Here is a 16,937-nt window from a genome sequence, read left to right on the forward strand (position 1 = left end):
GGCCAATCATGTCTACATCTCTAAGCTCATGCACATGGAATGCCTTGGATAGATCTTTCCAACGTGTAGTATGAGATGCAGAACCTGGCTTTGCATGTCTTCAGTAAAGTGTATCCTAGAATTCACCCTCTCTAATTGGCACGACCTCATCGAATGCCTAATCGGTGACCTTTAAAGAATGTGACTAGGAAGGCAGCTGCCTCCCGATTGGAACTTTATTTGGAGAGACTAATACTAAAGAATCTCATTATTTAAAGATACAAGAGAAAACACCAACAAACACCCCCCCCCTTTTTTTCCCCGATTTACTTGCTATCAAGAGTCATGAACCATAAACTCACGAAGTTGTACACATTATGAATATACTTGTAAAATAGCAAGTCAAGAATTAAAACAAAACCTTTTCTGCTTTTCTTTTTTCTTAATATTTTTCTTTTTTCATCAGTTCCATTATTATTTTATTTTTTCCCTCTTACCAGAACAAATTCAGATGGAAAGTCAAATTAAAGAAATTTCTAGATTTGATTTGTCACAAAGTTTTATATATATATAGTTTTTCCGGCTTCCAGTCTGTTGTTATTACTAGAGCGGCCTCTAGAGGCGAATCACTGATGCCACGTGCTGTTTGATTTTACACGTGAGACTGCACAGGAAGCCATATATTAACTTTATTACTTACAATTTATGAATGATCTAATTATATTAATTAGGAAATATTGTCATATGTATTATTTACATTTTCATGAATACATATACATTTTTATATTTTGCCACTTTTTTGGAATAAAGCTCAGTACTATTTTACATAAAGTGTTTGTTTTTACCCTGTATCCATTTTTAAAATTAGTTATGAGCAAGGACAATCCAACCTAGCTCTCGGTATCGGTGGAATCCTCTATCGGTCGACCTCTAGTTAAAAATTTAAATATGCATGACAATAACAAAACGAAAAAACGTAACAATATAAGCTGCCATGTGCAAAACGACACAAGTCTTTCTTAGACTACTATATTCACTGTAAAAAAAAAAAAGTCTTTTTTTTTTTACATTTTCTTTTATCGTTTCCTTTTCTTGACTCTCCTCCCTGCCTCTGTTGAGAGATCAAATTCAGGGCAGTGTGCATGGACTCCAAAATCACATTCAGCAAAACAGACAAGATGTTAAAATAGTAAATAATTTAGCATCATAGTAAAAGCAATTTGTCAGAAGTTCTGACTGAAAATGGTGTAAAACAAATGTATTTAATTCGGACGTCACCGCACCCTGGTTTTCATTTAAACTGGGTGAGTATCTGTGTGTGCAGGTTGGTGTGTGGAGTTTGGGATCTGTGTGTGTGTGTGTGTGTGTGTGTGTGTGTGTGTGTTTGTGTGTGTGTGTGTGTGTGTGTGTGTGTGTGTGTGTGTCTGTGTCTGTGTGTCTGTGTGTGTCTGTGTGTGTATATGTGTGTGTATATGTGTGTGTATATGTTTGTGTGTGTGGAGGAGTTGGGGGAAAGGACAGTCTTTGAAACAGAGAATGCTGAACAAAGACTATCCGAAACTTTTTTCTTCTTTTTCCCCAATTTTTTTCCCCATCATCTGTTTTCTTTTTGCATTTCTTTTATTTTTTCATTCTCACCCACTGTCTTTTTTCCACATTTGTTCCTGTATTTCTCTGTAGTATCGCAAACTTCATAACCTGTTCTTATATTTTAATGACTTTTTACTACTGTATACTGTATACACACACACACACACACACACACACACACACACACACACACACACACACACACACACACTCACAATCTTGAGATGATACACACACAGGTTCTCCTCTCAATCCTTCTCTTGAGCTCACCTGCATAAAACTGCCTTAGGTGTATTTAAATGTAGGTTTGGAGTCCATTATAAAACTCTGCCCAGAATTTGATGAGTTTATACGACAATCCTCAGATTTTAATCAATTTACTTCTGAAATGTATTATTGTATTAGAAAAGAAATAGAAAACCAGACCTACACAGCAGGGTGACCAATTAGAGATAAAGCCACAATGGAGCCCCAAGAGTAGCAAAAATGTCATCAATTCTGCGAATGCTTTGAGGGATGTAGTGGAGCGATTAGAAGAGAACACATGAGCAATGTTTCTTAATCGATGATGGCGGTTCTTAAGTGCTGTCTCTTAGATTGAGATTAGATTCTAGTGATTGTAATTTTGAACAAGTCTTTAATGCAACTCAGAAAAAACTAGTCTTCTCAAAGAGTGACTTGTTCATTTTTTACTAGCAAAGCATGAACAAGAAAACACAATTAATCAGTTCATATTATGAGTCCTCTGGTCTGAATCATTTTCTTCTTTTGTCATTTGACTCCCATGAACACTTCTTCTTCTTCTTCTGTTAGGGGTCCCCAAAGTGGATTATCCGTCTCCATTCCCCCTGTCCTCTACATCTGCCTCTTTCAACCAGCTACCTGCATGTCTTCCCTCACCACATCCATAAACCTCCTCCTTGGTCTTCCTCTTTTCCTCCTTCCTGGCAATTCCATCCTCAGCATTCTCCTACCGATATACCCCATGTCCCTTTTCTGAACATGTCCAAACCATCTCCCTCATCTTGTCCCCAAAACGTCCTACATGAGCTGTTCTTCTAATAAACTAATTTCTAATCCTGTCCATCGTCGTCACTCCCAACGAAAACCTCAACATCTTCAGCTCTGCTACCTCCAGCTCCACCTTCTGTCTTTTACTCAATGCCACTGTCTCTGAACCATACAACATCGCAGGTCTCACCACAGTCCTATAAACTTTCCCTTTTACTCTCACAGATACTCTTCTATCACAAATCACTCCTGCTATCACTCTTCTCCACCCACTCCACCCTGCCTGCACTCTTTTCTTCACTTCTCTAACACACTCACCATTACTTTTACACTCCTGAACACACAACATGTCTACCTTACGTTGCTTTATCATATCAATTCCCTCTTTCTCTTTACCAGTCATAGTACCAACATTTAATGTGCCCACCCAAACCTCCACTCTCATCCACTTCTCCTTTCACTGCCTTCTTTGTAGACGTCTTCCTCCTCTCCTTCTACTTCTTCAGCCAACAGTAGCCCAATTTCCACTGCTACCCTGTTGGCTTTGGCGGTCGTTGGTAACCCGGGCCTTGACCGATCCGGTATGAATTTCTGATTCGTGATCCGCATATTAAATTTGGCACGTTTTATGCTGGATGATCTTCCTAACGCAACCCTCCCCATTTTTCCCGGCTTGGGACCGGCACTGAGAGTTGCACTGACTTGTTATCCTGGTAGAAACCTCACGCATTATTGGAATAGATAGATACTGGCAATACTGTAGCCCATTATTAAGGAGGTGAAATGTTCACCTTTTTTTGGTGTAGCCACAGGTAAAAGATCAAGATGGTGCCCACTGTAGCACACGCCTCCATATACCAGTGTACTCCATACTTTTTCTTCAGCAGCTTGGTAGACTCTCAAACATGGATTAGGCTTTGTAACGTTAGGCTGTGTTATGCAGTGAAACCCAACTATAAGATTATAAACAAACGCATCGAATATGAATATGCATCGAGTGGGTTTGAGAGGTAAAAGAACCTTGATTGTAATTATTACTCTACGATTGGAAACCAGTCCCTGAATCCAAGAAATCAACCAACCATCAGGTGCTCCACAAACAGAAGATCACACCAGGATCCACTCCTCTCAGCCAAGAACGTGAATTTGAGGCATAAGTGAACACTTGATCTCAGGTTTTTCCTTTAATTTGTCACCCATCTGTATATGAATTAGAGTCTATTTCTACTTTCATGTACCATATGTACAAATACAATTTGGTACTTTAACTTCATATGCATACATCGATTACCTGCAGGGGTTTAAGGCTAAATGTGGTTAGTTATAACTTCTAAACAACACCTTATTAAAATTTCAATATTTTTGAGGTGTGTGTATGGTTTTAGGATGATCTAATAGCAAAAGAAATACAGGCAGTCCCCAACTTACATTTTTCTGATGCTTTCTGATGAAGTCCTAAAGAATGGCGATCAGTATGGGGTATAATACTGTAATTTGCTAATAATTTAACACATTGCAGTAGATAATTTACAAACAGAGCATTTTACGGTTATAAAGTGTACAGTATATCTGTACAGTATGTGCATGGGGGCACGTGGAAGAGCACCAGTTCGCGGTTCTTTTTGACATGAATGCAGTACAGGAGCTATATACAGTGAGGAAAATAAGTATTTGAACACCCTGCTATTTTGCAAGTTCTCCCACTTAGAAATCATGGAGGGGTCTGAAATTGTCATCATAGGTGCATGTCCACTGTGAGAGACATAATCTAAAAAAAAAAATCCAGAAATCACAATGTATGATTTTTTAACAATTTATTTGTATGATACAGCTGCAAATAAGTATTTGAACACCTGTCAATCAGCTAGAATTCTGACCCTCAAAGACCTGTTAGTCTGCCTTTAAAATGTCCACCTCCACTACATTTATTATCCTAAATTAGATGCACCTGTTTGAGGTCGTTAGCTGCATAAAGACACCTGTCCACCCCATACAATCAGTAAAAATCCAACTACTAATATGGCCAAGACCAAAGAGCTGTCCAAAGACACTAGAGACAAAATTGTACACCTCCACAAGGCTGGAAAGGGCTACGGGGAAATTGCCAAGCAGCTTGGTGAAAAAAGGTCCACTGTTGGAGCAATCATCAGAAAATGGAAGAAGCTAAACATGACTGTCAATCTCCCTCGGACTGGGGCTCCATGCAAGATCTCACCTCGTGGGGTCTCAATGATTCTAAGGAAAGTGAGAAATCAGCCCAGAACTACACGGGAGGAGCTGGTCAATGACCTGAAAAGAGCTGGGACCACCGTTTCCAAGGTTACTGTTGGTAATACACTAAGACGTCATGGTTTGAAATCATGCATGGCACGGAAGGTTCCCCTGTTAAAACCAACACATGTCCAGGCACGTCTTAAGTTTGCCAATGACCATTTGGATGATCCAGAGAAGTCATGGGAGAAAGTCATGTGGTCAGATGAGACCAAAATAGAACTTTTGGGTCATAATTCCACTAAACGTGTTTGAAGGAAGAAGACTGATGAGTACCATCCCAAGAACACCATCCCTACTGTGAAGCATGGGGGTGGTAGCATCATGCTTTGGGGGTGTTTTTCTGCACATGGGACAGGGCGACTGCACTGTATTAAGGAGAGGATGACCAGGGCCATGTATTGCGAGATTTTGGGGAACAACCTCCTTCCCTCAGTTAAAGCATTGAAGATGGGTCGAGGCTGGGTCTTCCAACATGACAATGACCCGAAGCACACAGCCAGGATAACCAGGGAGTGGCTCTGTAAGAAGCATATCAAGGTTCTGGTGTGGCCTAGCCAGTCTCCAGACCTAAACCCAATAGAGAATCTTTGGAGGGAGCTCAAACTCCGTGTTTCTCAGTGACAGGCCAGAAACCTGACTGATCTAGAGAAGATCTGTGTGGAGGAGTGGGCCAAAATCCCTCCTGCAGTGTGTGCAAACCTGGTGAAAAACTACAGGAAACGTTTGACCTCTGTAATTGCAAACAAACAAATATTAACAATGACTTTCTCAGGTGTTCAAATACTTATTTGCAGCTGTATCATACAAATAAATAGTAAAAAAAATCATACTTTGTGATTTCTGGATTTTTTTTTTAGATTATGTCTCTCACAGTGGACATGCACCTACGATGACAATTTCAGACCCCTGCATGATTTTTAAGTGGGAGAACTTGCAAAATAGCAGAGTGTTCAAATACTTATTTTCCTCACTGTATGTATATATTTATATTTATATATATATATATATATATGTATAGGAAATTCTGTAGAATATCCCCAGGCACTGACTGTGTATGTGCGTGTGTGTGTATGTGTGTGTATGTGTGTGTCTGTGTGTGTCGAAGCAGCATACTCCTCGCCAAGCTCCACAGCTCCCAACAGGTTTGTCGGCATCGGAGCACGGGACAACTTTCTAAACGTCCCACAGCAGACACAGGTACAAATCGCACCCACACACACACACACACACACACGCGCACCTGACTCACATAATGATGGAGACCGAATTGGCTACTTGTGTGTTGACACTTGTTTGTGGTTAGTGCTGCGTTGTGTTCGGAACCCAGATGTGCGCGTGTAGGGAGGGGTCCTGTGGGACACGGTCCTGACCACCAGATGGTAAATACTTTGACTCATGCCAGGTGAACGACTTTCAGGAGGAACAAAACCTCAAGTTATACACGAAAGCCGTGGCACACATGGAGGCAATCTGGAGTGTGTCTCTGTTTCTGTCTGCTTCTCTATTTCTTTCTCTTCCTCTCTATCTCTCAGCACATGCCTGTTGAATTTGTGGATGGAAGTCTATTCTATCGAATTTAAACATTCATATTGACATGTGTTTTCACAGAAATCTGATTGATTAGTTCCTCAATCGTTTTTCTGTGAGGGCCTCATAAACGTTCCTTTCTTTAATGGGGGCCGGGTCGGTCTGTAACAGGACATTACATGGGCTGAAGTGACCACCAGTATTATTGTGAAGATTTCAGTTTGATATTTAAATTTCTTTATTATGCCTCTTAATGCTAGATTAGTTTTGCATTTTGTTCTGCAACGTACAAACAAATGAGCGGTACTTTTCAAGAGATATATCATGTATTAAAAGAGCATTATTATTTACTTATTTATATGGTTTGTGGCTGAATTTAACAAATAATTAGACTAGGTTAATAACTAGAGATCGAACGGTAGTGGATTTTACGGATACCAAAGATCGGTTGGATCGTACTTGCTGATAACCGATTAATCAATAGCTATAATGAATTGTTAGATTTTAAAACAGATACTGGAAAAAACACAAACATAAAACCCCATGTAAAATTGTCATGAATTGTATTACAAAAATAAAAAAACCTGTCCTGAATCATAAAACTGTGCTAAGGGATATAAATATAAATATATTTATTAATCTAATCTAATTATTAATCTAATTATGTAATCAATAAAGTATAAAAAATAAAAATTATAATTATAATATGATATAATCTCACATAAACAGCATGTGGCATCAGTGATTTGCCTCTAGAGGCCGCTCTTGTAACGCCAGCGGACCGAAAGCCGGAAAAACTATCGGTATGGATTTTTGCCGATAGCTGATCAACTATTGGTGCCTCGACCTCTGTTAATAACTAAGTAAGGGACATTTTAGTTTGAAATACAGATATATATGAGTAAAACATTGAAAAATTGCATTTTTTGCAATTGCACCCAAAATATGACTCTGGCATTGTTCAGAGGACCGTTCCAAATGTGGAGGAGAGAGAGACAGCGAGTCACGTCCCGACCCGACCCGACTGTCTGGTTGCCCTCAGCGACCAGACATGATGTCATAGGCAGTTGAACTTGGTGAAGACTAAGTGTTTGAAGGAAGGATGGACGCTGCCAAGTATTAGAGAAAGAAAGAGAGAGACGGGGTCCCAGTCTGCACAAACCTTTTTTTCCTCAGTATTGTAGCTCTGCCAAAAATTAAACCAGTCCCTGCAGAGTGACAAACATTTCCCAAAAGCTCGGTTCCAAAAATGTTTTCTGCCGTAAAACAAACACGTCGGCGTGTCTTCTCCGTTCAAGAATTTTTCAAGTAAACATTATAATGTCAGCCTGTTATTTTTCATTTCCCAAAAGAAATGAATCAGTTTAATCAATAGGACTGAAACTTTAAGCTGGGCAGAACAATGCAACACATGTAACACAGCTTTTCTCACACTCTAGCAATCAGAGGTCAGAAAATACCTGGGTTTTGATATTTTAAAACCACAATTGTTCAATACAAGCAAAATTCGTCAGACACAATATCAGACCTACATAATATGGAAAAAGGTTTGTGGACACCTAACCCTAACCCTTTTACAAATACCTCCACCATTCTGGAAAGATGTTCCTCTAGATTTTGTGGAGATTTGTGGAGATTCATTCAGCCACAAGGGTGTTAGTAATGTCAAAAACTGATGTAGGTGAGGTGAGGAGACCTGAAGTGCAGTCAGAATTCACATTCATTCATGTTCAATAGACTTGAGGTCAGAGCTCTACAAGATCTACAAATATGATGTGCGATTTGCATTTGTGCACTGAGTGTACATATATACACAATAATCTGAATTGTTGTAATATAAACTCTTGATATATTTGGAATTAAGCAGTGATTGTGGTCATTTTATATATTTTTACCATCATTAATTATTAATCTGTACCTTTTTTCTCTGTTTTACAGTCTTGGTTTCTTTGACAAGATCCATCAGAAACACACAGATACAACCAACGTCTGTAGCTGAAACGTGAAACACAAAGCTAGGTATGGACTGCTATTAGCTAATCACTCGAAACCCCAAATGGCCGCCACCCCAGACCAACGCCGTGCCTGATGAACTCAGACCAGCGAGCAACCTGAAACCCTTCACCATGAGCCCTCGGACCGGGAATCTGGAAAACTTCCATATGAGTCTTCAAAAACTACACGATGAAAAGAACAAGAAGAGGAAAGCAGCAACACGGAAAGCAGGAATGGAAATAAGATTTGATTAGAACAGCTTTCATTAGAAGAAGACTTTGTTTTGGTATCAAGGTGACCAGTGTGTTAACCAATTCTTTTATCCTTCCTTTAATTCAATTATTCATCATCCGTCCATCATACAGCGGGGACAGACTGCTCTGATTCACTCCATCACAGGTTGTCGAAATGACACACTTAGAATTTTTGCATCCAATGAAAATGAAGCAAAGTGTGAAACCAGGATCTCTATGGTCCACATCAAGCTTGTTTCATGCATCTGATTGGACAAGAGCTACAGGAAACACTTTGGATTGGTCCATCATGATAAATTAGAATCATGGGTGTGTCCCAAACGCTGGGCTGTTAACAGCCAATTTAAAATGTGATATTACCACAGAGCTGAAAAAAAAAAAAGAGAAATACAGTTCATTTGTGTTCATTAACGGGAAATGGTAACTATACATACACTATATGTACAAACAGTTGTGGACACCTGATATTAAGATTAATATGTGCTTTTAGTCCCCATTTCTTGTTATAACAACCTTAACTCCACTGGGAAGCTGTTCCACTAGATTTTAGAGATTTGTGAAGATTAATTCAGCCACAATTCAGGTACTGATGTAGGTGAGGTGAAAAGGCCTGGGGTGCAGTCAGCATTCACATTTATCCCAAAGGTGAACCTTTTTAAAACCAGTTTTAATACCCAAATTCCACCCAACAAGTCTACTTATGCAAGCCTTCATTATATTCTGAGTTCGAAAAAATATATAATGCTGCCAAGGACAAATTTTGACAACTTAACAGGGGTTTCTGGTCCCTGAGTCATTCGTTCTTTACGTTCTGTACAGGAAATGATTAGTTGACCTCCTGAGCTCATTCTCTGGTATGTAGTCTTTTGTTTAAACAAGTTTCTTGCTTCACGTGTGTAATTTTCCCATCGTACAGATAAAGTTACAACTCTAAACTCTTTATTACCAGATTCGACATTATGGAAAAGAACCATTTCATGTTGCCAGAAATTCGCATATTTGAAAATTATAACTAAATCCACTTGCTTGTTTGTAATTGTAATTGGCATTATGAACTATTTTCTTAATGTGAACGAAGACTTGATCCGGAGAACAAATCATTTCCGATTCCTGTACAGAGTCGTTTTAATAATAGAAACAAACACAAGGCACAAAATGAACCAATCAGGAACAACTCGATACTGCAGTGTCATGTAAACACTTTGTTCAAAAAGGATGCTTAGAGTCGCCCCAACGCTATCAGAGATATCTCAAGCCAGAAATTTTATCTTTTCTGTTATCTGCCCTCTTGATGGGGGAAGTGGTAGCTCAGTGGTTAAGATATTGGAATTCCTAATAAGAAGGTCATGAGTTCAAATCCCAGCACCACCAATCTGCCACTGCTGGGCCCTCAAGCAAGGCCCTTAAATCTACTGTTGTGTTTCTGTCACGATCTCGGCCTCTAGGTAGACGCACATTTCCTGCGCATGAACACAACGAACAGAAAAAGTAGACCGGTTCCGTGTTGCGTCCATTTTGCCATTCGAGAAAAAAAGACCACTAATTAACACTGCGAGTAAATGGGATACACCGGCACAAAAAATGATCATTTTCTCTTTTCTTTTCCAACACTTCTATTTCTACTGTACCACAAAGCCTTCAGACAGCGTGACACAACAGCTCTTCTCTCAGCTAGGGTTTGGGACACACCCTACACATAACTACATAAAAATGGGATACAGGATGATGGGGAAGGTTGTAACCCTCAACATACCATGACATTATCAGCTGATTACACTAATAAACACGTTTTTTTGTTAGCAATAAACCGAAGACAGTGACGCATTAGCGGAAAAACACATCGTAGTAAATGCACAAATTCAGCTTTTATGACCAACCATCATGTGCAAAAAAACATTTGCACCACTTCCAGCCTCCTCTCTCTCTCTACAGCCAGTAGAAATCGTGTTCCCCCCCCCCCCTCTCTCTCTCTCTTTCTCACTCTCTCGCTCTGTCGCTCACTCCTTCGGCTGAAAGTGGGTTTGTTTGTTTTGGTTTGCAGTAGTTTGTTTGAACCGGTTTTTCATTTTGTGCCGTCTGGGATTTTGTTGTTTTGGGTTTTTTTTCTCTTTCTATTCACACAATTAACCGCATGAGAGTTTCGCTCCTTTCACTTTTCGCTTTTCACGACGTAGTGACGTATGCGATTTCTACAGTGACACTTCTTTTTCTCGGCTTCATCAACACTACACCTTTCCCTAATGCACATCCGGTCCCTTTTATCCTTTAATCCTTAATCCTACTTAGTTTTAGTGACATCACTGATGATGACATCACTTTGTTTCCCTCTGTTCGATCGTTACTCCAGATCACAAAAGTTGCACTATGATTATACAGATTCCCCCCCGAATCCTTCGCCCCCCGCTTAAAGATCAACATTCCTTCTCTTCCTGAATGTGAAAAAAAAACCACACTGTGTAGATCCGCATCTCATAAACATCACAAAATAACTGGACTGCCCCGCTGTCAGTTACACATCAGAGATTGTCCTTCTCCTTAAGCCCTGCCCTCTTTCTTTCCAGACGATCCAGATTCGCCCAGCAAAGTGCCTCCCCTTTTTTTTTTTTATGTAACCTGCCATGAATTCAGGGGTCTGTATTTCATGTATAAGCTACAGAATTCATGTACAAATACGTATCATGTCTTCGCAAGAACCAGAAGACTGGAAACTTCGCCTTTATAAACATCTATTATCCAGACATTAATACTCATACGTGCTGTGTATATATATATATGGAAATATGTATAGTAGCTCTTTTTTTGGAATACGGCAGTCTAGTTATTTTTTGACATTTTTTTGTCATTTCACCCCCTTTTTCACATCACTTGTCTTCCAAAAAAAAAATCAACAGATCAACCCGTAATCGTTCATACATGGTACAAGATGGTACGAAAAATCAGTGTTAATATATGAACCAGGGAGAACCAGGGTTTGTGGGTCAGAAGTACAAACCTGTGAGTTTGTACTAGAATTGTCCTTTTTATTTTTTTTAAGTCGTCCTGGACTTTAAACTCATCCTGAAATCTAAACTCGTCCTGGGCTCTAAACTTGTCCTGAAATCTAAGCTCGTCCTGGACTTTAAACTCGTCCTGGGACCTAAACTCGTCCTGGACTCTAAACTCGTCCTGGAATTTAAACTCGTCCTGAAATCTAAACTCGTCCTGGGCTCTAAACTCGTCCTGGGCTCTAAACTCATCCTGAAATCTAAACTCGTCCTGGGCTCTAAACTCGTCCTGAAATCTAAACTCGTCCTGGGCTCTAAACTCGTCCTGGACTCTAAACTTGTCCTGGGATCTAAACTCGTCCTGAAATCTAAACTCGTCCTGGGATCTAAACTCGTCCTTGGCTCTAAACTCATCCTGAAATCTAAACTCGTCCTGGGATCTAAACTCATCCTGAAATCTAAATTCGTCCTGAACTCTAAACTCGTCCTGGGCTCTAAACTTGTCCTGAAATCTAAGCTCGTCCTGGACTCTAAACTCGTCCTGGGCTCTAAACTCATCCTGAAATCTAAGCTTTTCCTGGACTCTAAACTCGTCCTGGACTCTAAACTCGTCCTGAAATCTAAACTCATCATGAACTCTAATATCGTCCTGGGCTCTAAACCCGTCCTGGGATCTAAACTCGTCCTGAAATCTAAACTCGTCCTGGGCTCTAAACTAGTCCTGGAATCTAAACTCATCCTGAAATCTAAATTCGTCCTGAACTCTAAACTCGTCCTGGGACCTAAACTTGTTCTGGACTCTAAGCTCGACCTGGACTCTAAATTCCTCCTGGGCTCTAAACTCGTCCTGGGTTTTAAACTCATCCTGAAATCTAAACTCGTTCTGGGCTCCAAACTAATCCTGGACTCTAAACTCGTCCTGGGTTCTAAACTCGTCCTGGACTCTAAACTTGTTCTGAACTCTAAAATCGTCCTGGACTCCAGACTCACGGGCCATGAATTGAGTATCCCAAATCTTCTTATATCCTTGTGTTTTCTTTTCCCCTTTCATTTAATTTATCTGTATTTTATTTAATTTATAATCGTAATAATTAGGCAGAGTTTGGGACGAACAATGAACAATTTTGACCAAACAGTATGTGTTACAGAACGATTACAATTCCGAGCTTTTTCACGTGGGTTCACTCTACCACAATAAAGAAAGATTTTTTTCCCTAAGACACGTTTATACGTATATAGGACAGACCCGGGGGTGGAGTTTGCAGTGTTCCAGTTTGGGTAATTTCTTTTAACACTGTATTTAATTCCATATAAAAAAAAAAAAAAAAAAAAAACTTTTTTTGAATCATTCATGTAATTGTTTTTTTTTTTTTTTTTTTCCAAACCCCAGGATTTTTGTATTAATTAAATGTATTTTTTTTTTTTTGCAGTTCAACTCATCCCCTGTATATTATGGAAACGCGTAACTAACGCGCAAAAAGTGTTTTTGCCTTTTTCGTGATGATTTCGAAACGATGTTGTAATGCGTATCAGTAGAAGTTCTTGTCGTTTTTTTTATTTTTTTTTTTTTACTTTTTTTTTTTTTAAGACAATGTGAAGACGGCTTCCTGGAGGAAAAGGAAAAGGAACGTTCCAGAGAATCGTAGAATCATGTGGAAGAATATAACACAGGCTTCATCCAAAATCCCAAATCCTACCCCATTTCCCAAAAAAATAACTCCTTCCCTTTCTTTTTGGAAATGTAAATGCCCCCCACCCCGTTCCTAGTGATTGTGATTAGTGTAGTGTGGTACTAAACCAGCATTTAAAGGTTGTTCCCTTCAAAAGTGCCTTTTGTTCACAGAGTCCATCTGCGTAAAACATGATTCTTAAAAAAAAATGAAACGTTTTCGCCCTGTCTTTCCTGGTCCACCCTTTTTTTCACTTGTTCGAAGCCGTAAATATATATATATATATATATATATATATATATATATATATATATATATATATATATATATATATATATATATATATATATATATATATATAGTATATAGTAATACAAGAAATGGATGTGATTTAGTTCTTTCTATTGTTCAATACTGAAGAAAAAAAATTGTAAAGGCAAAAAATTTCTCCTTTTTCCTTCTTTCTCGCGTTACTGGAGATGTTGTACAAGACACAAGACGTCCGTCTTACCGCCCGTCGTAAATCTGTTCCCTCCCCTCCCCTGAAAACGAGGCTTTTATATTTGATTTTTTTTTTCCTCTTGAGCAGAAAATCCTCGTCTGTATGCTTGTTCTTGTTACACCATACCGATCTCCCCTCTTCCTGTTCTGCCGCTTCTCCGTTTCTACTGCTAGTGTAAGTAAAATGTGGCCTGTTCGGGCTCAGGGGGGTTACGTCACGGTCACGTGAGTCCCAACAAGTGGAAGAAGGGGGCCACTATTTTGTCGCCTGGCTTCCACCAAACTGTGTGTGAAATGGCTTGGCTGTAAACGCAGGACATCGGGTGAAGGGGGAATTCAGCAGCTCGGCGTCGTTTTACGTTATTTTTTTATTTATTTGTGTTATGAATTTATAGTAGTATATCTGTCTTTTTTTTTGTTGATGATTTTCTATCAGGGTACGGTCCAGAAGATTCTCTCTAAGGGAACCATAGACCTTAAACTAAAAAAATATATATAAAAAACTATAAAAAAATCTTGTAAAAGCACCTTTGTTGATTTGGAAAAGCCAGGCTACTTTAAAGGAACATGTTGACTGATGACTTGCTAAAAGCACCTTATGAGGCAGAATGCACTTAATGTGAAATGCACTTAAATAGTCACACTACACAAAACTTCCAGGGTTTCCTTGTTTTTTTTGTCCACCACATTTCGCTTTGGACGTGAGTTCAGGAGGCGTGTTTTAATTCAGCCGAAGTCAGTATTAATATTACAGAGGATCAGCGATTTGCTTACAGAGTGGATTTTTTTATTTTTTTTATTTTTCAGGACATGAGAATAAATATTCCCACTCTGGCATAACATCAGTCGAAACTAAATCAATTCTAACTACCTTGTTTTTTATTCAAACATTTTTTTTTACCTTTTCGCTTCATTGACCCTTTCGTACTTTTCCGAGCTGCAGAGGGGTTTCAGTCATAGCGCCCCCGAGTGGATCCCCGAGTCCTGCGCTTTCAGAAAAAAAAAAGCTTGTGTTTCAGTCGTTTTAGCTCCAGACCCCTCAGAGCCCGCAGGTAAATGTGCATGTGTTAACTACAGATTCTTTTTCCATTATAAAGAATAAAAAAAAGTTTGTAAAGAGCAACTGGTTGAATAAATGATGTTCTTGACTGCATTAATAATGCCTGAGTGCTGTGTGTGTGTGTGTGTGTGTGTGTGTGTGTGTGTGTGTGTGTGTGTGTGTGTGTTGAGCTGCACTGATGTGCCTCAGAAGTCATTAAAAAGTAAGTAATGAATTAAGAAGGAATACAGTACGCTTGTTATTACGAGAGAAGGATGGAAGAAGATGGAGAGTAAGAAAAAAAATGCAGGAGGGATGGATGGATGGATGGATGGATGGATGTATGGATGGATGGATGGATGGTAGAAGAAAGGAAAATAGGAAGGAAGGAAGGAAGGAAGGAAGGAAGGAAGGAAGGAAGGAAGGAAGGAAGGAAAAGGCAGAAAGAAAGGAATAAATGAAAATTGAGGAGAAGGAAGTAATGAAAAAAGACTAAAATGTGGGTAGGAGGAGATGAAGAAGGCTTTTTTTCTAAAAGAAAAAATGAACAATAGTAGGCATGAAAAAATAGGTAGAAAGAGGAGTAAAGGAATGAATAAAAAGAAAGAAAGAAAGAAGTGAAGGAGGAAGTATGAAGGAAGGAAGCTGTAAGAAAGTGAATAATTGATAAAAGGCTAATTTAAAACAACCTGAATATAAAATCCTTCATGTAATAAAGAGGATGATGAGGATAATGAAGAGTATAAAACTGGTTCCAGGTTCTGGATGACAATAAAAGAAAGAAGTTAAATAAGAGGAAAAAATAAATCAATTTTACAACGAATAATATTACAATAAACATTTACACTAAATACACACATACACTTATTTACATCTTGATTTAAAACTGTTACAGAGCAGATCTGATGCACACACACACACACACACACACACACACACACACACACACACACACACACACACACACACACACTGTCCTTCATCCAGTTTTGGTTATTTTGCCATTGGCTAAATCATAAATATAATATATGTATATATAGAAAGAAATATATATTTTAAACACAAATTTGCAAAGAGAAGCAAAACCCAGATGTCCATCAGCCCCACCAACACTGTACGGTAAAACGTTTGTGGACACCTGCCTAAAAGGTTGCTATGCCTATCTTTTTGAACGTCCCATTCCACATTCCACAGTTACTGCTTTTTTAAACAGGGACATGATTACAAGACGTTAAGGGGGACATTCTAGATTGTCTTTATATGACTATATTGTCCAACTTTTTCTATTCCTGGAGCTGCACTGTAATCATGCACTGCTTATGTATGCAGCTGTTCAATTGCAGTGTTAAATAGATCAGAGAAGACAAGCTTTACAATTCACAGAGAAGCTCCGCATCAACTCGATAGCTTTGGTTTTAGCGCCACCGGAGCGTGAGCTAAAATTTTATTTATATATATATACAGTATATGGTGTTTGCCAGACATCCTTATCCACAGGGATTTACTGTATCCTATTGAGATTTAAGGGCCTTGCTCAAGGGCACAGCAGTGGGCACTTGGTGGTGCTGGGACTTTTTTTTTATCCCATGACCTTCTGATCAGAAGTCCGACATTTTATCAATTTATACCACTTCCACATAATTATAATTATTATTATTTTTTTATACACCTGTATAAGCTGTATGAGTGTTTAAGGTGCCCAATAATTGCAACTTGGTGGTGATGGGATTTAAACCTATGACCTTTCGATCAAAAGCTTTTCAAATCAGCTATTTTACAACAGAAATGTTAGTAACGGACTGACAGTAATATACAGGGATGCAAACTTTTACGTACATGTCACATAATGCAATTCAGATGAATTCCCACAAGTAAATCAATGAATAAATGAATGACTGTGGTTACCCGTTTTTCTTCTTTTCCTGCAAATTCACTCGATGATTCGTTGCAGTTTTTCTCAGTTGCTTCGGAGCGTTTCTCAGATCAGAACTGAAATCCTCAAATCTACTTGTTCAACCTCCACATCATGTCGACACGTCATAAAAACATTTCTCTTTTTAATACATTCATATAATTGATTGTGTACAAGTGTCTGCTGTTTATTACATTATCG

The 16,937-nt window shown here is 38.9% G+C and overlaps 1 protein-coding gene across 13 annotated transcripts in view; it reads left to right on the top strand.

The window, feature by feature from the left end:
- The window catches only part of nfixa (nuclear factor I/Xa), a 127,360-nt gene extending 117,556 nt beyond the window's left edge, over positions 1-9,804 (top strand). For all 13 annotated transcript variants that reach the window (XM_083522778.1, XM_083522783.1, XM_083522774.1 and 10 more), the window contains 2 exons: positions 5,963-6,051; positions 8,320-9,804. In XM_083522778.1, the coding sequence (XP_083378904.1) occupies positions 5,963-6,031 (69 nt within the window). In that variant the 3' untranslated portion in view covers positions 6,032-6,051; positions 8,320-9,804. The remainder of the gene's footprint in view (positions 1-5,962; positions 6,052-8,319) is intronic.
- Positions 9,805-16,937: the final 7,133 nt, after the last annotated feature.

This window comes from Silurus aristotelis (genome assembly GCF_946808225.1).
Source record: "Silurus aristotelis genome assembly, chromosome: 20".
Lineage (NCBI taxonomy): Eukaryota > Metazoa > Chordata > Actinopteri > Siluriformes > Siluridae > Silurus > Silurus aristotelis.